This window comes from Pseudonaja textilis, chromosome 16, assembly GCF_049901715.1.
Source record: "Pseudonaja textilis isolate UNSWEBS1 chromosome 16, rPseTex1.2, whole genome shotgun sequence".
In the NCBI taxonomy this organism is placed as follows: Eukaryota; Metazoa; Chordata; class Lepidosauria; order Squamata; family Elapidae; genus Pseudonaja; species Pseudonaja textilis.
In genome coordinates, this window is record NC_142005.1 from 5,114,546 (window position 1) to 5,136,367 (window position 21,822).

A 21,822-nucleotide genomic window follows, 5' to 3' on the forward strand; every position below is an offset into this window, starting at 1 on the left:
GTGTCATTGATTTAATCGCCTCAGTGATTCCCTTAACGATGGTGGCAAGAAAGGGGTGTGAAATGGGGGCAAAAATTCCCGTGGCGACTGCCTCGCTCCGCGAGAGGAATTGGCACGGTGGTCGTAAGTCGAGGACTACCTGAATGCCAATGCTTCTCTTCCTCCCATATGCCCGCTTCCAATCCGTGGCCTGTTTCTGCCGCGCTCGTCTGCCTCCGCTGCCCTCCCGTTTCTCTCTCATGCAGGTGGTTCAGAGAGTCTGCCCGCTGGTATGCCACGGTGGGCAAACTTGACCAGGCGCTGAAAGAGCTGCAGAAAGTTGCTCAGATGAACGGGAAAAAGGATTGCCAGGAGAAGCTCAGCCTTGAGGTATGAAATCCAGAAAGCAACGTGGCTGCGTTGTTTTCTTGGCAGGCAGGAGGGGAATGCCATTCCTTCCTTCCTTCCTTCCTTCCTTCCTTCCTTCCTTCCTTCCTTCCTTCCTTCCTTCCTTCCTTCCTTCCTTCCTTCCTTCCTTCCTTCCTTCCTTCCTTCCTTCCTTCCTTCCTTCCTTCCTCCCTGCCTTCCCTCTTACTTTCCTTCATTCATTCTGTCTTTTCTTCCTTCCTTCCTCCCTCCCTCCTCCTCCCTTCTTTTCCTTCCTTTTCCTTCATCCTCATTCCTTTTCCTTCCTCCCTCCTTCTCCTTTTCCTTCCTTCTTTTCCTTCCTTTTTCTTCCTTCCTTCCCTTCCTTCCTTCCTTCCTTCCTTCCTTCCTTCCTTCCTTCCTTCCTTCCTTCCTCTTACTTTCCTTCATTCATTCTGCTTTTCCTTCCTCCTCTTCTTTCTTCTTCATCCTTCCTCCCTCCCTCCTTTCCTCCTCTTCTCTCTTTCTTCCCCTCCCTTGCTCCTTCCTTCCCTTCCTCTCTTTCCTCCTTCCCTCCCTTTCTTCATATGGTCCTCCCCTTTCCTTTCTTCCTTTCTTTTCCTTTCTTTTCCCTTCCCTTCCTCTCTCTCCTTTACTCTCTTCCCTCCCATTCTTACTCCCTTCCTTCCCTCTCATTCTCAAATTTCCACCTTTAATGTTTTTTAAAAAAATAACTCAAGGTGATGGACATATCCAATACTCCTTCCAGTTGTTATTTGCCTCACAACAACAACCCTGTGAAGTGGACTGGGCCGAGAGAGAGAGGGGGGCACCGGCCCATAGTCACCCAGATGGCTTTCATGCCTAAAACGGGACTGGAATTCTCTGGTTTCTACCTGTTGCCTTCACCACTAGACCAAACTGTCTGTCTGTCTCTCTGTCTGTCTCTCCCTCCCTCCCTTTCTTTCCTCCTTCCTTTCCTTCCTTCCTCCTTCCTTCCTTTCTTCCTTCCTCCTCCCCCTTCCCTTCTTTCCTCCCCTTCCCTTCTTTCCTTCCCTTTCTTTCCTCCCTTCCTTTCCTTCCTTCCTTCCTTCCCTTCCTTTCCTTCCTTCCTCCCCTCCCTTCCTTCCCTTCCTTTCCTCCCCTTCCTTTCTTTCCTTCCCTTTCTTTCCTCCCTTTCTTTCCTCCCTTCCTTCCCTTCCTTTCCGCTCTTCCTTTCCTTTCCTCCCCTTCCCTTCTTTCCTTCCCTTTCTTTCCTCCCTTCCTTTCCTTCCTTCCTTCCTTCCCTTCCTTTCCTTCCTTCCTCCCCTCCCCTTCCTTCCCTTCCTTTCCTCCCCTTCCTTTCTTTCCTTCCCTTTCTTTCCTCCCTTTCTTTCCTCCCTTCCTTCCCTTCCTTTCCTCCCCTTCCCTTCTTTCCTTCCCTTCCTTTCCTCCCTCCCTTTCCTCCCCTCCCCTTCCCTTCCTTCCTTTCTTCCTTTCCTCCCTTCCCTTCTTTCCTTCCCTTCCTTCCCTTCCTTTCTTCCTTTCCTCCCTTCCCTTCCTTCCTTTCTTCCTTTCCTCCCCTTCTCTTCCCTTCCCTTCCCTTCCCTTCCCTGGTGTTTCAGTTCTAGAAAAGAAATTCACCATTAGATGAAGCTCTGCATTATGAGTTACACAGGCATCTGTGCTATGAAATGCTGCCCTTTTTTCCATGCCGGAAGTTCCAAGCACCCGGCAGTCGGCAGCCTATCAAAATGAGCCCATCGACTGTTTAATCTTTGCAAATTCCGGCAAAGAATCTTTGCCGGGCTCAAAACAGCCTTTTCTTTTTTTCGGCCTGTTTTTCCCAGGCTTTGAAAGCCAGTCTCCAGACAGATAATTCCTCAGCCAACAACACCAAGTTCCCGGTGGCTGATTTGGTACGCACGACATCTCTGCGCCGAATCACCGTGTGCCTTTGCTTCGTCTGGTAAGCCAAGCAGAAGGAAGGAAGATGCCCCCAAAAGAGAAATAGGGGAAAAGCAAAGCAAACGTTTAATTTCACTTTGCTTTGTGAATATTGATAGTCCTCAACTTACAGACTGCAATTGGGATCAGAATATCTGCTGCTAAGCAAGGCAGGTGTTAAGCCCAATTTTACTTTTTTTTTGCCCTGGTTGTTAAGTGAATTGCCACCATTGTTAAGTAAACTACATGGTCATTAAGTGAATCTGGCTTCCCCCAGGCTTGCTGGGAAGGTTGCAGATGGTGGACGCTGCAATCGTTGTACATTCATGCTGGTTGCCGACAGACCCGAATTTTTTGATTCCCATGATCGTCCGGATGCTACAGAAGGTCATAAGGATGAGAATTGGTTGCGAGCTACTTTTTTCAGTGCTGTTGTGATTTTGAGGGGGGTCAATAAATGGAAAGTTTGTAAGTCGAGGACAGCCTGTAAGAATTTTCCCAGAGTTCCTTTCCTTACAGGGAATTTCAAAAGCTGAATCTCTTTGCTTCAATTTCAGGAGAAGAGGAGAAATATTTTCCCCACAACAACAACCCAGTGAGGCGGGTTGGACTGGAAAAGAGGGGCTGGCCCAAAGTCACCCAGCTGGCTTTCATGCCTAGGGCACAACTAGAACTCACAATCTCCTAGTGCTCAGCTCCTAGTGCTCAGTCCTAAGGCAGGACTAGAACTCACAATCTCCTAGGGCTCAGTTCAAAGTCATCGGTTGGCTTTCATCCCTAAGCAGAACTAGAACTCACAATCTCCTAGGGCTCAGCCCAAAGTCACCCAGTTGGCTTTCATGCCTAAGGCAGGACTAGAACTCACAATCTCCTAGGGCTCAGTTCAAAGTCACCCAGTTGGCTTTCATGCCTAAAGCAGGACTAATCATCACCAGAGGCATTTTAATTTCATTAATCCATTGCCCGCTCCAGGTTCTCCACCAGCTTTGCCTATTATGGTCTGGCGATGGACCTGCAGAATTTTGGCGTCAGCGTCTACCTTATCCAGGTGATATTCGGTGCGGTAGACATTCCTGCAAAGTTGGTGGCTTTCCTTGTGATCTCCTATTCCGGCCGTCGGATCGCTCAGGCGTTGAGCCTCATCTTAGCTGGGCTGTCCATCGGCGCAAACATCTTTGTGTCTCATGGTAAGTTTCCAGGAACGGACTGGCGAATAATTTTATTTCTGCAAAGCAAAATTATGTTGCGGTTGAGTTTTATCTTCACAACAACCCTGCAAGGTAGGACAGGCGGAGGAGTCGCCGGCCTGTACTTGCCTGGTGAGGTTTTGATAATATGTGCTTAGTTCTAATCACTATTTCTGAATCAATCAAACATTGAAGGCTGCCAATGGCCTGGAATTATTGCGGCAAATATCCCAGCACGATTCACACACAGCTTCTTAGCCTGAAAACTAAGTCATGAAATCACAAGATAATTCTGGCAAAAATATGAAAGCTTGCAACACCCTTGAAGGCCAGCAGAGGGCAGCTAAGGGACAGAGAAAAACTGGGTTTTGCTGCCATCTAGTGTCTGTTTATGCATTTGCACAACCAAAACCTGAAAACTGTTAATATCAGGGGTGTCCAACCTTGTCAACTTTAAGACTTGTGAACTTCAACTCCCAGAATCCACAAATTTTGAAGTTACCAAGGTTGGACACCTGATGTTAATCTGCATTTGTTTCAAACCACTGGTTTATTTTAGCCAATGTTTCTTGTTCAACTGTTAAGTAGTTGCGACGGTAACTCTGGGCAGCTAACATAGGATTAAAATTCAGCATGGTATTTTCTGGATGTGTGTCCAAAACAAGAAGACATATTCTGGCTGTATGGGATGTGCTGATTAACCCATAGGACTTTCCAAAGTAATATAACTACTAAGTAATATAACTAGGGTCCTGAACTAGAACTCGCCTCCTCCCAGTTTCTGATCCGGCACCTTCGCCAATAAACCGAAGTCACGTCACAGCAACACCCAGTGGTTTTCTGATCTTCTCTAGATATGCAGATTCTGAGGACCGTCTTTGCTGTCTTCGGGAAAGGATGTCTAGGCGCATCTTTCAACTGTGTCTTCTTATACACCGGAGAGCTCTATCCTACAGTGATCAGGTACCACTCAGCAATATTCTGGGATAATGTTAAAAACAGCCCACCAAGGTCTGTTTATTTGCCTGCGAAAACATGGGAGGATGACTTTTGTGGAATTAAAGAGAGGGAAATCTCAGAATAACAGAATACAGGAAGTCCTCAGCTTATGACCACCGTTGAGCGCAAAATTTATGTTGTTCAGTGAGACATTTATTAAGGGAGGTTTTGCACCGTTTTGTACAACTTTTCTTGCCACGTTGGGTAAGTGAATCACACATCATCCTCATTTAACGACCCCGTCATCCCTTGCGGGGTGGAGTCTGGGCAAGTGAATGGAGCTACCAGATCGTTTAATGGCCGGATGCCTTTCCTGTTGCCAATGAGGAGTTTCGTTCGGCAAATATATTCTCCTTGTGCCCAGAGGGAGAAATATCTGCCTCTACCTAGGATTGAACTCGCAGCCTCCTGATTGTGAGACGAGAGCTCCGCCTCTAGGCCACTGCGCCACTCTGTTCAGTGAATCACTGCAGCTGTTAAATTACTAACATGGTTGTTAAAGTGAATCGAGCTTTCCCATTAACTTGGCTTGTCCGAAACTCACAAAAGCTGATCACAGTGACTCCTGGACACCACAACTGTCATAAGCGCGAGTCGGTTGTCAAGCGTCCGAATGTAAATCATGTGACCATGGGGATGCTGCAAGGAAGGTCATGTATGGGTCGCTTAACAACCGTACCGCTTAACAACGGATTTTCCAACTCTCCATTGTGGCTGTAAGCCTAGGGCTAACTGTGTGCTATAACTCCCAAGTGCCCAGGCCAGGTGCAAGGAATATTGGGAGTTGTAGATCGACCACACCCAGGGAACTGAGTTGCCCCTACCCTGGTGAATGATGAGCCTAAGTAAAACTGAATTCTTCCCTCTGTTGCGTATCAGGCAAACCGGGATGGGCTTTGGAAACACCATGGCACGTGTCGGAGGGATCGTGGCCCCTCTGGTGAGGATGACCGGCGAGTATCTTCCATCCCTTCCCCTGGTCATCTATGCCACGGCCCCCATCATCTCTGGGATGGCTGCCTGTTTCCTGCCCGAGACTTTAAATGTGCCGCTACCAGATACCATAGAAGATGTGGAGACCAGGTCAGTTGTGATAGGGACTTGCTGGTCCTTGTTTGTTGGGCACTTAATTGCCTCTTGAAAATTCTTTCTAGATCGGGGTGGTGGGGGGGAGGGGAAAGGGGAAGGATCTGTTTTAGGAGACAGTTGACATCAAGCGAATCAAAAGGCACGTTTTTGAATTAATAAGCCAGGATGCATCAACGTTTCTTAACCCTGGCAACTTTATTTCGATGTTTCTTTGGTGAGCGTTTTCAAAAAGTGGTTTGCCATTGCTTCCTTCCTCGGGCTGACAGCAAGTGACTGGCCCAGGGTCACCCAGCTGGCCTTGTGCCTAAGGCAAGACTTTAACTCCCCATCTCCTGGTGATTGGCCCAAAGTCACATAGCTCAGGGGTCTTGGCAACTTTAAGCCAGGTGGACTTCAACGCCCAGAATTCACTAGCCAGCAAAGTTGGCTGGGGGAACTCTGGGAGTTGAAGTCTGCCAGGCTTAAAGTTGTCAAGGTTGGAGACCCCTGACATAGCTGGCTTTCCTGCCTAAAGCGGGACTAGAACTCCCTGGCTCCTGGTGATTGGCCCAAAGCTACCCAGTTGGCTTTCCTGCCTAAGGTGGGACTAGAACTCATCACATCCCGATGATTGGCCCTAAGTCACCCAGCTGGCTTTCATGCCTAAGGCTAAACTAGAACTCCCCATCTCCTGGTGATTGGCCTAAAGTCACCCAGTCAGTATTTATGTCTAAGGCAGCACTAGAACTCACAGTCTTCTGGTTTCCAGCCTAGTGTCTTGACCACTGCAACAAACTACCTTTCAATATTTTGTGTTACTTTGCCTTAAACTGCCCCCGCTCTGCCTTTAAATTCTTCTTCCTCTTTTAAAATTGTCCTGTCTTAGGAACACGGAGGAAGAAAAGCGAGAAAACGCCAGAAAAGACCAGGTTTGTCATCCAGGCGCAGTTCTGCTGGATATGACGGAAATCCAAGAGACAGAAAAAGACTCCAGGCTACCAGAAAACCTGCGAAACACAGAAGGAATTAAAACGGAAGTTTGCTCTGACATCCCCAAAGGAGCCATCACGATTTCCAATGCATTATGATAATGTTATTAAACTCAGTAATAGCTCCTTTAAAAAAAAAACAAAAAAACATCTTGCTTTCTTACAGCATATCCAAGTGGAGGCATTTCCTAAGTAGAAAATTCTAAATAACCCAAGATTAACCCAGAGATTGGTTTTGAAATCTGTCTGCAACTGAACAGATTTTTTATTTTATCATCGATTGGTTGCTCTTCCTTGCTGGGGAGGGCAAAAGTAGAAAAAGAAAAGTTTGTTTGTTTGTTGCCTGCATTGTTTTTACAAAGAACTCAAGGTGGCCAACATATCCAACACAGCTTTCTCCTCCTGTTTTCCCCACAAAACAACAACCCAGTGAGGTGGGTTAGGCTCAGAGAGAGGGACTGGCCCAAAGTCACCCAGATGGCTTTCATGTCTAAGGCAGGATTAGAACTCACCACCTCCTGGTGATTGGCCCTAAATTATCAAACTGGCTTTTGTACCGAAGGCAGGACTAGAACTCCCAGTCTCCTGGTGATTGGCCCAAAGTCACTCATTCAGTTTCCATGCCTAGAATTCACCGTCTCCTGGTGATTTGCCCAAAGTTACCCAGCCGGCTTTCATGCCTAAGGCAGGACTAGAATTCACTGTCTCCTGGTTTCTAGCCTGGTGCCTTAACTAATAGACTAAACTGGGTCTCACTGACAGTATAGTTAGCTGGGAAATGGCACTTATCAATCCAAATTAAACATTGAAACGAAAAAGCACTTTAATTTGAAAATACCCAAGTGATTGGGTTCTGTAATACACAACACCCCCAAAATAGACAACTATTCAGTTTAAAGCGACCGTTTGTTTCTCACAACATCTTGAGATGACAACCTCCAATTCTACTGGATTGACATGTGCAGATAATCCTTGACCTACGGTCATTCATTAAACAACTGTTTGAAGTTTATAATGACACTCAAAAAAAGAGACTTCTATCCAATTGCTTCTCATACTTACGACTTGCAGCCTCTCCACAGTCACGTGATCAAAAAATTCATGAACTTGGCAATCTATATGCATTTATGACAGCTGCTCCTCATTTGTGACCAGTCCAGCAGGCCTCTAACAATGTCCAAATCAATAGGGAGCGGAGCCAAGTTCACTTAACAATTGCATGATGTGATTTGGTTTAACAACCATGATTTAAAAAAACAAACAAACGGAAAATCAGTCACAACTCACATAAAAAACGCCGCTTGCTCAACTGTGGAAATTCTGCTCCCAACTGTGGTTTTAAATCAAGGTTGTAAGTCCCAACTGTATGAACTCAGTCTTTTTACAAGTTTTCTTTGGAAAGATAAATCAGAGCAAAACTTTTGGGGAAAGAGAGGAAGGCAGTTAAAACTTGGGAAGCAGTTATCTAACCGAAATATAGCAACCTGTGCAAAGTTCACAATCTGCAAGGCTGAATAATGCGCCAGCCTTTGCAATAAAAACCCCAAACGAGGGATATCTCGGGGAAAAGACTTCATGTGTGCAAATATGTTACTTATTCAATTTTACTAGGCCTATTAGAAAAGGAACAATTAGCTGTTCCTATTATCTAATCAACTCATTATAAAGGACTGAGTTGCCATGCCGTATTTAGCTAGGTCAGTGGAAAAAGGGGGGAGGTTAATGTGTTGGGTTATTCTGATTTGCAAATAGATATCCCAGTCTTTTAATCTACTAGACTTCCCTCTTCCTCAATAACAGCATTTGGAAGGGACCTCAGAGGTCTTCTAGTCCAACCCATTAAAAAAAGCATTACTGTAATTGATCCCGACAGCTAATTCCAAAGAGTTTCAGTTTCCATCCATGTCATGGAAACACCAAAAACCAGAAATGCCCCATTTCTTCTACTCAGTCCTCCAAGAAAACGATTTTGGAGGGAACAAGATGTCGAGAGAAGGTGTCAGTCTAGCCATTGTAGGACTCAGTGGCAAGGCGTGGCAAGAAGAGAGGACATGGCTGCAAGCAACAAATCACACCTATTTCTTTCCCTGTGGCCAGTAGGGAAAAGGCTAGAGATGTATTGAAACTTGGCAACTTTGAGTTATATGGACTTTAACTCCCAGAATTCCCCAGCCAGCCATGATGGGGAAAATAAAAAGTGATTATTATTATTTTTTTTGCAAAGAATGAAACTTCCTTGAAGCTTTATTCATCGGCTGATGCAGCTAAAGTTTTTCAGCAAAAAAAGAAAGGTTTATTTTAACAGAACAACACAGTTGGAAGGGACCCGGGAGGTCATCCAGTACAGCCCCCTGCTTCAGCAGGAGACCCTATCCCATTTCAGACAAATGGCTGTCCACTCTCTTCTTAAAAACCTCCAGTGATGAATCACCCACAACTTCTGGAGGTAAACAGTTCCACTGATTCATTGTTGTAAGTGTTGCCAGGAAATTGTTCCCTTTTGTTCGACTTTAGTTCTCAAGGCAGCCCATTTAGGAGACAAAATCTGATTTTAATTGCTGGTTTCTCTTGGCCATCTAGTTAGATTTGGACGACGAAGCTGAGTGTGTTTGTGTGTGTGTTGCACATAACAACACCAACAAGAAAAAAAAAACTTCAAACTGGCTCTATTGAACTGCCTTCAATTCAAGGACTGACCTCGTCTTGCCAATTTGATTCAGAACACTTCCTGGCTTGGAGAGTTGATCCAACAGCTGTGAAATCCAGCCATCCCACCCTATCTCTTCCCCAAGAAACAACAACAAATAAAGAATATCGCATATTATCTTTGTAGCCCCTATCAGGTAGATAAGCTTGGGTGGGTGGGGGGAAATCCGCTGATGCCTTCTTAGGAAATTGTTTAACCAGGATAACTCAGGACTGTCTGTCCACGCAACTTGTTAATTGTTCACTAACTACAGAAACCAGTTTGAGCAAGAAGAGCCAGCTTAAAAAACACCCACCCCCCACCCCCCAAAAAAGGAGCTGTAATATCTAACCACCAAAATCTAATTTTGAAAATCTCTGTTTCCTTTCAGGGGCTGAAGGGGAGTTTCCTTCCCCATTACCACATCCCTAGAACCAGCCAATATTTTTTTTGCAGTTGAATAGAATAGAATAGAATAAGGAATAGACTAGAATAAAGAATAGACTAGAATAAGGAATAGAAGGAGAGGAGAGAGGAGAGGAGAGGAGAGGAGAGGAGAGGAGAGAAGAGAAGAGAAGAGAAGAGAAGAGAAGAGAAGAGAAGAGAAGAGAAGAGAATTCTTTATTGGCCAAGTGTGACTGGACACACCAGGAATTTGTCTTGCTGCAAATGCTCTCAGTGTACATAAAAGAAAAGATACATTTGTCAAGAGTCAAGAATCATTGAGCAGGAAAAATAATTTAATGAAAAGAAATTGTCTCTCTTCTTCATCGCTTGTTGACAACTGCTTGGATTCCTTCTTTGCGAGGAAGTGTGTGAATTCAGGACAAATCCCACAAAAAAAGGGGGGAGGGAAATCACATTTCTCTTAGCCAAGGCAGCCTTGCCAGCTTTTCATTCTGTTCTCACACCCCTCCTGCCTAATATTTATTCCCCCCCTCCCCACAATACACACACACACACACACACACGCGCCACGTCCTGCTCCCATTTTCATGAATGGCTGTATTTTCCGCTCTGTTCCTTGCCTCCCCGGCTAATCCTTCCAAAAACCTTGGGACCTTGAACCCAGCGATTAGGTCTTGTGTAATCCCACCCCAGGAGAGAAAACAGGGGGCCCCCCTGCAACAATCTTTTGCAAGCACCCCCAAGATCACAGTTCACACCGAAGCATCCTCAAAAACCTCCCACCACCACAGAATGGTTTTTAGAGAGGAAGGACGAAGCCCGCCTTGGCTGGGGGTGCCCGGCTCCGATTTTGCAGCCCCAGGTCACCACCATGGCCCCGGTGCTTTTAATCCCTCCGCCCGCCTGGTCCCCTCCAGCAATGTTTTCACTGGCCGCCAAGCGAGCCTGGGAATAACTTTTTCAAGATGCTGAGCCTGAATTCAGAAGAGGAAAGTTGTTGTTGTTGCTTTTTTCTCCAGTGCCAGAGAAAGGCTGGATGGAGCTGGCATGATTTCCAGAGAATCTGGCCTGGAACGCCGATGAATTCCTAACTGGAAATCCTCATTCTGGCTTTCCCAAAGGGCTCCGTTTCCGCCATGACATTCGCTGAGCTTCTGGATCAGATCGGGGGCATGGGCCGCTTCCAGATCCTCCAAGTCACTTTGTTGGTGACCCCGATTTTATTAACAGCCAGCCATAACCTGCTCCAGAATTTTTCAGCCGGGATACCCGATCACCATTGCCGGGTCAGGCTAGCGCACAACGGCACTTATGCCCATACCAACTGGACTCAAATGCCAACGGGTGAGGAAGATCCCTGGGGGATTCCCAAAGATGCCAGCGGGCAACCCGAGAAATGCCTCCGCTTTGTGGCCACCGAGTGGCCTCCGCTGAATGCCAGCGCCGAAGTTGGGGGCAACGGCACGGGCACTGCGACCGAACCGTGCAAGGACGGATGGGTTTATGACCGAAGCATCTTCACTAACACCATCATTATGGAGGTGAGAGGGCAGAGGTGGAGGGGTGGGGGGGCAGGGAATGGCGACTGGATTTGGATTCTGCTAAGGCTTATATAAGTCCAATTTCGAACCCCTGCAAAAAGCCAGGCTCCAAAGCGTTGAGCTATCAGCCATGCAACACATCTTGGTGGGTAGCTAAATTTTGGAAGGGGACAGATTACATTCTTGAAAATAAGTTTGGTTCTTTGAACCTTCTTTTAAAAGTTGATGGGTTTCAAGGGGTCTCCAAAATGCCCCCACACACACCATGGATGCAAAGGAAGCTTCCACAGGTGGAGGTGACCTCAATTTTTGTGGGGGTGGGGGCAGGGAAGGAAAAAATTAACATGTTGAGACTAGGATTGGGGAAAAGCAAGATTCTGGCAGAAATGTCCTTATTTTTTTTCTCCATGCTAAGTATACAGAACAAAGAATGAAAGAGTTGGAAAGGAGGTCTTGGGAGGTCTTCTAGTCCAGCAAGAGATTCTCTACTATTCTGGACAAAGGGCCTTCCAATCACTTCTTAAAAACTTCCAGCTGAAATTATCTTGTCATGTTATAGATGAATCTATTTATTTATTTTAAGAATCGGGGACTTTATGCAATTTTTCCCCTCATCGCTCCAATTGACTAGGGAGCAAGGGTATTACCTACCTATCCTGTTCTTGTTTTTGCAAAAATATATTAACCAGGCTATGTTTTTAATAGGCATTCAGCCTCAGCTAAATAAGATGGAGTAGAGTTCATCTAACGTCGTTAACTGGGATGCAAGGAGTGAGGCTAGAAGGTCATGTGAAGGAGGAAGAGGAGAGATTCCACCAGCTAATCCAGATGAGGTTTAGATTTAACCCTGAATAAAATATTCAGCCCTGGAATGATTTGCCTCAAGAACTTGTGGCTGCTCCAACATAGCTGGCTTTTAAGAAGAGACTGGACAACCATTTGTCTGAAATGGCATAGGGTTTGCTGCCCTGAGTTAAGGGGTTAGAGTAGATGACCTCTGAGGTCCCTTCTGTTATTCTGTTCAATGAAGTTTTCCCGCTCCTATCTTCTGATCTTTGTTGTCCCCCACCCCACTTCTTACTGTTTAAATAAGTTTATCTGTTTGTAGCCGTTCTTCCCCCTGTGGTTTCTACTTTGGATACATGCAAATTGTTGCAAAAACACCAGCAGTTCTTTGAAATATATTCATTAAATTTAGGTGACGCCCCTGTGTCTCTCTTTCCAAAGTGACTGCGGGCTGCCTGCAAATCAAAGACATCGGTCATCCACACAAGCTAATGCCCCCGAGGCTATCTTGATTTGATTGGTGTGCTAGATCAGGGGTCTCCAAAACTTTGGTGACTTTTAAGACTTGGGGACATCCAGAGTTCCTCGGCTAGCATGGATGCGAGGAAGGAGGTTAGAAGAGAAGAGAGAGACTCCACCAATTAATCCAGAAAGGGCTTAGATTCAGCCCTGAATGAGTTACACGTAGTCCTTGACTTACAACAGGCCGAAGAACCCTGGGAGTTGAAGTCCCCAAGTTTGGAGACCTCAGATCTAGAATGACCACAGAGCTGGCTGGGGAATTCTGGGGGTGGAAGTCCACAAGTCGCCATATTTGGAGACCCCACCCCCACCCCCGATTGATATCCTGCCTTGAGCTCAAGAGTTCAAGCGTTCCCTCCTTCCAGTTTTCCCTGGAACAACAACCCTGCGAGGGAGGTTGGTAGGAGAAAGGGAGAAACTTGAGGGAGATTCGGTGGCTAAAGGGAGATTTTGACTCTGGGTCTGCTGTGTTGTGTGATTGGGAGTCTAAGGAAATGAAGCATTCTTGCAGGCCTTTCTGGGTCCCCGTCTCTCTCTAGCCTCCTCTAACTTTTTTTCCCTTCCGCCAGTGGGACCTGGTTTGCAACCGGAAGACGCGGAGACAGATGGCCCAATCCATTTACATGGGAGGAGTTCTTGCTGGCGCTCTTATACTTGGGAGCTTAGCAGACAGGTGGGTGTTTTTACAAAGCAGAGCCATGCTTTGGGGGGAACATAGCTGGAAACTGGGGGATGCGACAGGGATGGATTAATATCCCACTTCTACCACCAATCCTGCCTCTCTAAGTTTGTGGAAGTTTCCCCCACAGCCCTCTCCCCTGCCTCCCTGTGGCCTCTCCAAAAAAAATAGAGAGAGAAGGAGTAAGAGAAAGGAAAAGGGAAAAAGGAAGACAGAGAAAGGGAAAAGAGAAAAGGGAAAGAAAAAAAGAAAAGGAGAGAGAAAGGAAAAAAGAAAAAAAAAGGAAAGGGAGGCCTATTTTCCAGGTTCTAATTAAGAAACTAGTCCACATTGTGTTGGACAAAGGGGAGGAGATGTATAGGTAGACCTTGACCAACATGATTGGGACCAGAATTTCCACTGATAATAAACTGAGCTATTCCCAACTTCATGACCTTTTCCACCACGCTTGTTAAGCAAACCCCTGCGGTTATTAAACGAATCACAGGGTTGTTAAGCAAATCAGGCTTCCCCCATGGCCGTAGCTTGTTGGAAGCTCATTGGGAGGGTCAGAAATGGTGACCATGTTACTCTGGGCCACTGCAACCATCGTAAACACACACCCATTGTGCCAAGTGCCTTGATCGTAAGACCACATTGTGGGATGCCACAACGGTCGTAAGTTCGAGGACCAGGTCCCAAGTCACTTTTTTCGGTGCCATCGTAACTTTGAATGGTCGCTCAACAAATGGTGGTCAGCCGAGGGCTACGAATCCTGCTAAAAATATACTTATTTAAGACTGTAACCTCTGAAGAATGGAGAATTGTTCCCATGGATTGATGCAGAATTCTGTGCCACAGGTTCGGCCGCAAAGCGATCTTAACGTGGTCCTACCTCCAGCTGGCTGTCTCGGGGGTGTGCACGGCTTTTGCCCCCAATTACGCAGCCTACTGTGCCTTCCGGTTCCTGGTTGGCATGGCGCTCTCTGGCATTGTCCTCAACTGCATGTCTTTAGGTAAGACAGGAGGAAGTTGGTCAAACTTGGATGGGGGGGTTGGACTAGATGACCTACAGGGTCCCTTCCATCTTTGTTAAACATGTTAAACAAAACCAGCTTAAAGTGGGGGAGGAGAGGTTGGAGGGATGGGAAAAACAAAATATTTACAAGATTCCAGAGTTTTAAAGGCCACTTTTAAAGCTCCCACTTTGCAGCCGGTTCTTTAAACTATGGCTTCTCAATCACTTTTTTAAGATGGGTGGATTCCAGTTCCCAGAATTTCCCAGCCAGCCATACATGGGACTTCAACTCCCAGAATTCCCCAGCCAGCAAGTTTTGAAATGTGTAGATTTCAACTCCCAGAATGCTGGCTGGGAAATTCTGGGAGTTGAAGTCCACGTATCTTAACGTTAACTTTTAAAACAGATTTTCCCAGAATTTCCCAACCGGCATGCTGGGAGTTGAAGTCCACAGATCTCAAAGCATGCTGACTGTGGAATTCTGGGAGCTGGAAGTCCGCATGCCTTATAGTTGCCAAGGTTGAGAGCAGCACTGCCCTAAATCCTCCCCTTTGTGTGTGTGTGAAGTGAGGGAAGTGATATTTCAATGCAAGTCTAAACACACTTTCTACTCCATTCAGCTGGTTCTTGATTCTCAGAACTGACAGGGTAGCTTTTCTCCCCCAGCGCAAGAAATCTGGATGTTGCAAAGCCCCACCAGTTGGATTTGGGCCTGACAGACCGCTGTTGGGAGCAAATTTTATTTAGCGAGGTTATTTTGCAGCCTTGCACTTTTGTGCATTCCTGACTCCCTGAGCAATGTTTTGTCCTCAGCGTGCTGCAGACCTGTCCAAATATTTATCTCTGCAGTTTGCCATACCTGAGTCTTAATTTGATTAAGGCCCACTGGGAAGAAACAGGTCATATGATCTGCGGAGAATGCAGGAATAATTGGAGGGGAGGGGAGAGAAACATCACGGTCCCTCGGACACCGGGAGGAAAATGATGCAAGCAGAACCTTATGGCATCTTGCATGGCCAATTGAAGTTGGGGAAAAGGAGGCCATGTGGTGCCGTTGAACACTCCCTGGCCACTTTGCGTTATTCAGAAATAACTTTTCAAAAGTCTTTTTCCCCCCCTCAATGATATGGAGCAATGTATTATTGCTTGCTACTGTCTGAACGGAGAAGAGGTTTAATGTTGGAGGAGAGCAGCATTGGATTGGAAGTTAACATGGAAATCAGATTGGGATGGGTAAAGCAGGCACGCTCAAAAGGACTTCAACTCCCAGAATCCCCCAGCCAGCATGCTTTAAGACAGGGCTCTCCAACCTTGGCAACTTTAAGCCTGCAGGACTTCAACTCCCAGAATTCCTCCTCCAGTCATGTTAGCTCAGGAATTCTGGGAGTTGAAGTCCTCCAGGCTTAAAGTTGCCATGGTTGGAGACCCCTGCTTTTAAGAGGGGTGGATTCCCAACTCCCAGAATTCCTCCACCTGTATGCATGGTCAACACCCAGAAGCCTGCTAGCTGGTTAGGGAATTCTGGGAGTTGAAGTCCACCCATCTTAAAATTACCACGCTTGAGACACCGTGGTGTAAAGCTGACACGATTAACGCCCATGCTTTCTTCTTCCCTTGCCTTAGTCCTGGAATGGGTGCCCACCAACATCCGTACCATTGCTGGCACCCTGGTGGGTTATTCCGCCACCTTTGGGCAAATCATCCTTCCTGGTCTGGCTTACGCGCTTCCCGACTGGCGCCAGCTGCAATTCACGGCGTCCATGCCATTCTTCATTTTCTTCATATACTCGTGGTGAGCAAGTAGCATCTTCGCGGAGGCCTTTCCTAAAAACCTGAGTGCGAAGTGAATCGCTGCAGTTCTTAAGTTAGCAACACGGTTGTACGGCGAATCTGGCCTTCCCCACTGACTTGGCTTGTCCGAAGGTCGCAAAAGGGGATCGCGGGCCGCTGCAACCGTCATCAATAGGAATCCGTTGCCAAGTGCCTGAATTTTGATCCTGTGATAAAGGGGATGCTGCAGTGGTCGTTAAGTGTGAAAAAGGGTCACCGATCACATTTTTCAGTTCTGTGGCCGTTTTGAGCGGTTGTGAGAACTCCCCATATAGCTTCTTATTCCTGGTCCTGGGTTCAGATCTCATCCCCTGCCTCAAAGTCACATTTTGGAGATTGGTTTTGCTCATTTTCCACTCCTGATTTTGTGCCATTTTGAATGGGTGGTTCAGGGGTCCCCAACTTTGTGACTTGGTGGCCCAGCCAGGGGGTGCAGGGGGAGACGGGAACTGGGCCACAGCCCGGCGTTTGGGAACCCCTGATCCAGTTTAAGAGTGTTGTTTTTGCTGGAAGAGGTCAGTCTTTCCGAAGTCACCTGATTGGGCTTTTCCACCCAGGTGGTTTGCAGAATCAGCCCGGTGGCTGGTGCTGTCCGGCAAGGCAGACCAGGCGGTCCATGTGTTGAAGAAAGTGGCTCAGCTGAACGGGAAGAAAGATGAAGGGGAGAAACTCAACACCGAGGTACGAAGGGTAGATTAGTGGGGTTGATGCTCTTGTTGGTCAGATTTGATGGTGGGAACGGAGTCCTTTAGAAACGGGAGGTTTCGGGTCTTTGGTTTGAAAGAAACCAGGTTGCGGGATGACGGTTAAGTTCGGGGGTGCCCAACCTTGGTGACTTTAAGACCTGTGGACTTCAACTCCCAGAATCCCCCAAAATGCTGGGGGTTCGTGACCACGTTGTAGTAAGCAAAAACAGCTGCAAACCTAAAACCAGGGAATAATTAATCTCAGGATCTGCCACCCTGTCGACACCCAAGTTTCTAGACCTCATGGTTGCTCGGCGAGCAAGATCTTTAGGGATACTGGCTGGGGAATTCTGGGAGTTGAAGTCCACAGGTCTTAAAAGTTGCCAAGGTTGGACCCTCTTGGTTTAGTCTGAGTGGCCTGTTTACTGAAGTCGATCCCTCAGTTTTGAAAGGCCAAAGATTCCTCTTTGGTGGGATCTACAGGGGTTGACACCGACTTGAGAATCCCGGCTGAACTCCTCCTGGCGGATCTGGTTCCAGAGCCAAGGTCCTTGTGGGAGGGGATAGCAGGGGCTGGTCCTGCCAACGAAATCCAAAAATGCCAGTTCCGTTGGGCCCAATGAGATAGAACCTTGCGAGAAAACACTCCAAAACTTGAGAGTGTCTCCGCTTGTGGCGCTTGTTTGCGTCCCTTTTGTTGTTGGGTGTTAGGTCTTGAAATCCAGCATGCAGAAGGAAATGACTTTGGCCCAGTCATCCTACACCTTTGCCTCCTTGGCCCGGACGCCCACGGTACGCCGGATCTCCTGCTGCATTTCCAGTGTGTGGTACGTGTCAACTCGTAAAGCATTACTGGCCTCCTTTTGAGTGGCCGTGGGGTGGGGGGGCGGGGGGAACCCTGAAGGAGCAGCAAGGAAATCAAAAAAAAAAAAAACCAGAAGTACATTCCATACATACCTCACCAAGGCGAGGAAAGTCCTCAGTTGGAGAACGTGATTGATGACACACCGGCCATGAAGATGTTGCAGTTGGAGAATGTGATTTATGACACACCCGGTGGGGGGAGGGAAGCGGGAAACAGGGCATAGTTGCACCATAAATTACACGTGGCAAAACTGCCTTCGTTAGGATTACTGCCAACACGTTGCTCCTCATAAATAATTGGATTTCTTTTGAAGTTTGGCTCGAGGCTCGTGATTTGATTAGGGCTTCTGTTGGAACCCTGACAGTTATCTTTCCGTGGGCACCCTCCCTTCCCGAACGATCTCATTCTCGGAGCCACCATGTGGACTAGAAATTTGAGTGTCAACCTCTGCAAGATTCAGGCAGACCCCAGAGACCTATTCCTTCCCCGGTTTTAGGTTTGCAACCAGTTTTGCTTACTACGGCCTGGCGATGGACCTGCAGCATTTCGGCTTCAGCATCTACCTCATCCAGGTGGCCTTTGGTACCATTGATATCCCTGCCAAGCTGGGCTCGGCCATCGGCATGAGTTACATCGGAAGGAGGACCACGCAAGCTTCGTCCGTCATTTTGGCCGGGCTGGCCATTCTGGTCAATATCTTGGTGCCCTCAGGTGAACCATCTGAAGTTGTTGCAGGTGCCGAGGGAAGCCATCTTTAGCTCGCCCTGCCCAAAATTAATGTGACTTGAACGCCACCAATTCCAAAACAAAGAATAGGGATAGTCCTCGGGTTATGGCAGCAAGCGGAACTGGAATTTCCAGATATAAGCAGTGCAATTATAAAGCATTTTATGTACTGGTAGTCCTTGACTTACAACCATTCGTGTAGTGACCAAAGTGACAACCAGCACTTGTAAGTCAAGATGGCAACCACCAAAGCTCCGCCCCCTTTTGCAAAACCTGGCTGGCATTAGCAAAAGCTAAAATTAAAAAAAAAAAAGGCACCTTCAACAAGGTGGATATTTTGTTAAATTTAGATTAAGGCTTATCTTGAATCAAATTATCGAATTTTGGCAACTTTAAGGCCTGTGGACTTCAACGCCCAGAATTCCCCAGCCAGCATTGCTATTGGGAATTCTGGAAATCGAAGTTCTCAAGTCTTAGCTGGGTGGGGAATTCTGGGAGTTGTAGTCCCTCCCCCCGCCCCCACATCTGAAAGTTGCCACGGTTGGACATGACTGCCCTAAAGATTTATTGTGGCTCATGAATTTTGACGATATAGAATTCGTTTTAGCACTTGATTGTCCGAACATTCCAGTTTTCACCGCCATTGTTTTTCCTCCCCTGCCGTTCTTCACCCTTCACTGAAGATTTACGGACACTGAGAACGTTTTTGGCCGTGCTTGGCAAGGGGTGTCTCGCATCTTCTTTCAACTGTCTGTACCTGTACACTGGAGAACTGTACCCCACAGTGATCAGGTATGTGGCCCCAGTGCCTCCGAGGCGCTTGAACCCTCGTCTGGTTTCCAAGACTTCATAACAGGGTTTCTTTCCCCACCACAACACTTCGATGTCTTGCTGTTGCTTGATCCACACAGTCAAATGATCCTCTTTGGGTGGCGTTATTACACACCTGGTGCAGAACCAGGAGTGGGAAATTAGCAAAATGAATCTCTAAAATGTGAATTTGAGGCAGGAGGTGAGATTTGAATCCAGACCCAGGAATGAGAACAGAGAGTTCTTGACTTGTAACCGGAGTCGGGACCAGAATTTCCATCGCTCAGCAAGACAGTTAAGGGAGTTGTGCCTGATTTAATGACCTTGTTTTGCCACCGTTGTAAAGTAAATCATGCAGTTGTTAAGTGAATTTGGGTTCCCCCGTTGATTTGGGTTGTTGGAAGCCGCCTGGGAGTCTCAAATGACAATCACAAGACATGATACACATCATAAATAACATGCTGGTTCGTAGTAGTCCTTGACTTACAACACTTCTTTTAATGACCGCTCAGTTACAACAGCACTGCAAATGAGACTTATGGCCATTTTTCAGTTACCACCTTTGCAGCATCTAATCATGTGATCAAAATTCAGGTGCTTAGCAACTGCTTCATATTTATGACTCGGGGTCACGTGATCCCCTTTGGCGACCTAGCAAGCAATGGGGAAGCCACATTCACTTCACAACCATGTTATTAATTTTACAACTGCAGTGATTCCGTTAACAAACGTGACAAGAAAGGTCATTAAATGGGGCAAAACTTAAGCAATGTCTTGCTTAATGTAACATTTGAGCTCAACTCTGGTTAAGTCGAGGACTACATGTCCCTGAACTTTGATCACATAACCGTGGGGATGCTGGGACAGTCAGAAGCGGGAGACCCACAGCAAGCCAAGATCAAAACGCGCCATTCCTAAAAGGCAGGTTCGGAGTGGAATTCAGGCCTTCATTTTTCCTTTCATCGGCTCGTGGTTTTGTGTCCTTTTAAAGGCGGTTTCTTACCGTTGCAGACAAACCGGGATGGGGCTCGGAAGCACCCTGGCCCGCGTGGGTGGCATTGTGGCGCCCATGATCAAAATGACGGGTGAACATTGCTCCTATCTTCCGTCGCTCATCTACGGGACGGCCCCCATCCTCTCTGGCATTGCCGCCGTCTTCCTGCCCGAGACCCTCAACGTGCCGCTTCCTGATACTATAGATGAAGTGGAAGGGAGGTGAGTTTCTTGCACACTCGGAAAAGCGAGTGCGATAACGCCGATAGGGCTCGGTGGGGGAAGGTGTTTGACTGGGGTCCAGGTTCGAGTCCTCCTATGAGCCACAGAAGCTCACTGGCTGATTCTGGGCAGTTCTGCCCGCTCAGCCAGGCTGGTGCAATGGGGTAGTCGACGCTAGACCAGGAATGGGGAGTCCAGGGTTTCTTAATCTTGACCACTTGGACTTCAACTCCCAGAATCCCTGGTTGGAGAATTCTGGGAGTTATTTAATGTCTTGTTTGTATCCCGCTTTATTATTTTTATGAATAACTCAGCGAACACGTCCAACACAGCTTCTTCCTCCTATTTTCCCAACCACCACCACCCTGTGAGGTGGGTTGGGCTAGGACAACATAGCTGGCCCCAGTCAACCAGTTGGCTTTCATGCCTAAGGCGGGACTAGAACTCACAATCTCCAGGTGATTGGCCCAAAGTCACCCAGCCGGCTTTCAAGCCTAAGGCAGGACTAGAACTCATGGTCTCCTGCTTTCTAGCATGGTGCCTTAGCCATTAGACCAAACTGGCTCTCCGAATTGAAGTCCATCCAACTTAAAGTGCTGCTGGCGATTTCTGCTTGTTTTTCAATATTCCAGAATAACGCCGGAGCGACAGTCCCTTACCGTTCAGAGCCAAGAACCAGTTTTGCTCCAGAAATTGGACCAAGGGAGAAGAACCCTGGATGGTGAAATTTGCTAAGATGGGGAAAGCGAGGAATCGGAAATTATTGCAAGTTTATTAGACATCTTTAATTGGGTTTTTCTTTTCTTTTTTTTTGCCTTTGGGCTGGAAGTGGTATTTTCAGATTTTAAAAAAAATCAACCAAATAAATGAATAATTGATGAAAATTGTAGTCATGCCTCTCTGATATTTTGAAGCCAAAGACCGGACTAAGTCCCAGGTCTAAGATGTGTTAATATGCAAGTAGTCCTCAACATACAACCATTCATTTAGTGACATTTCAGAGTTATACTGGCGTTTCTTGACTTATAACCATAGTTGGGACTCATTCACAGTAAAATATGGTTTTAGAATTCGGAACGAACCCCAGTCATGTGAGCACCTTTTGCGACCTTATGACAAGCAGTTAAAGGGGAAGCCAGCTTCACTTAACCAACCGGGTTAAGAAAAGCCATAAAACTGGGCAAAACTCACTTAACAAATGTCTCACTTAACAGAAATTTTTGACCTCGATTGTGGTCATAAGTCGAGGATTACCTGTAACGTTTTAAAAAGTGAAAATATCAAACTGCCCAAGATTTTGCAATGAATATTGGAATAATGCATCTCCTAAATATTATTCTTACCACCCCCCTACGCTGTCTTGGCGATACCCTCTTCGAGATCCAGCCTGGCTGGGGAGGATCTGTCTGGCTTGGCCAGCTTTAAAAAACTAGACTGGACAAAAAACAATAATCGTCTAGTCCCTTGTGAGGAAAGGCAACCTGGCTTTGAAGAGACAGCACTTGAGAGACAAGAATGCTGCCATGTGGCTCAACCGTACCGCTTAGAAAAGAATTA

At 46.8% G+C, this 21,822-nt stretch overlaps 2 protein-coding genes across 2 annotated transcripts in view; both read left to right on the forward strand.

The window, feature by feature from the left end:
- Positions 1–6,929, forward strand: part of LOC113446609 (solute carrier family 22 member 6-B-like) — a 13,554-nt gene extending 6,625 nt beyond the window's left edge. Inside the window, exons 5-10 of the mRNA XM_087914220.1 lie at positions 246–369; positions 2,175–2,293; positions 3,244–3,458; positions 4,313–4,421; positions 5,337–5,540; positions 6,412–6,929. Coding sequence (XP_087770346.1) covers positions 246–369; positions 2,175–2,293; positions 3,244–3,458; positions 4,313–4,421; positions 5,337–5,540; positions 6,412–6,613 — 973 coding nt within the window. The 3' untranslated portion in view covers positions 6,614–6,929. The remainder of the gene's footprint in view (positions 1–245; positions 370–2,174; positions 2,294–3,243; positions 3,459–4,312; positions 4,422–5,336; positions 5,541–6,411) is intronic.
- A 3,463-nt stretch (positions 6,930–10,392) lies between these two features.
- Positions 10,393–21,149, forward strand: LOC113446702 (solute carrier family 22 member 6-A-like). The gene is made up of 10 exons (XM_026716466.2): positions 10,393–11,149; positions 13,027–13,130; positions 13,977–14,131; positions 15,757–15,925; positions 16,521–16,644; positions 17,361–17,476; positions 18,011–18,225; positions 18,924–19,032; positions 20,062–20,265; positions 20,898–21,149. Exons 1-10 carry the CDS (start codon positions 10,745–10,747, stop codon positions 20,998–21,000), a joined length of 1,704 nt encoding a protein of 567 aa, XP_026572251.1. The 5' UTR covers positions 10,393–10,744; the 3' UTR covers positions 21,001–21,149.
- The last annotated feature ends 673 nt before the right edge of the window (positions 21,150–21,822 follow it).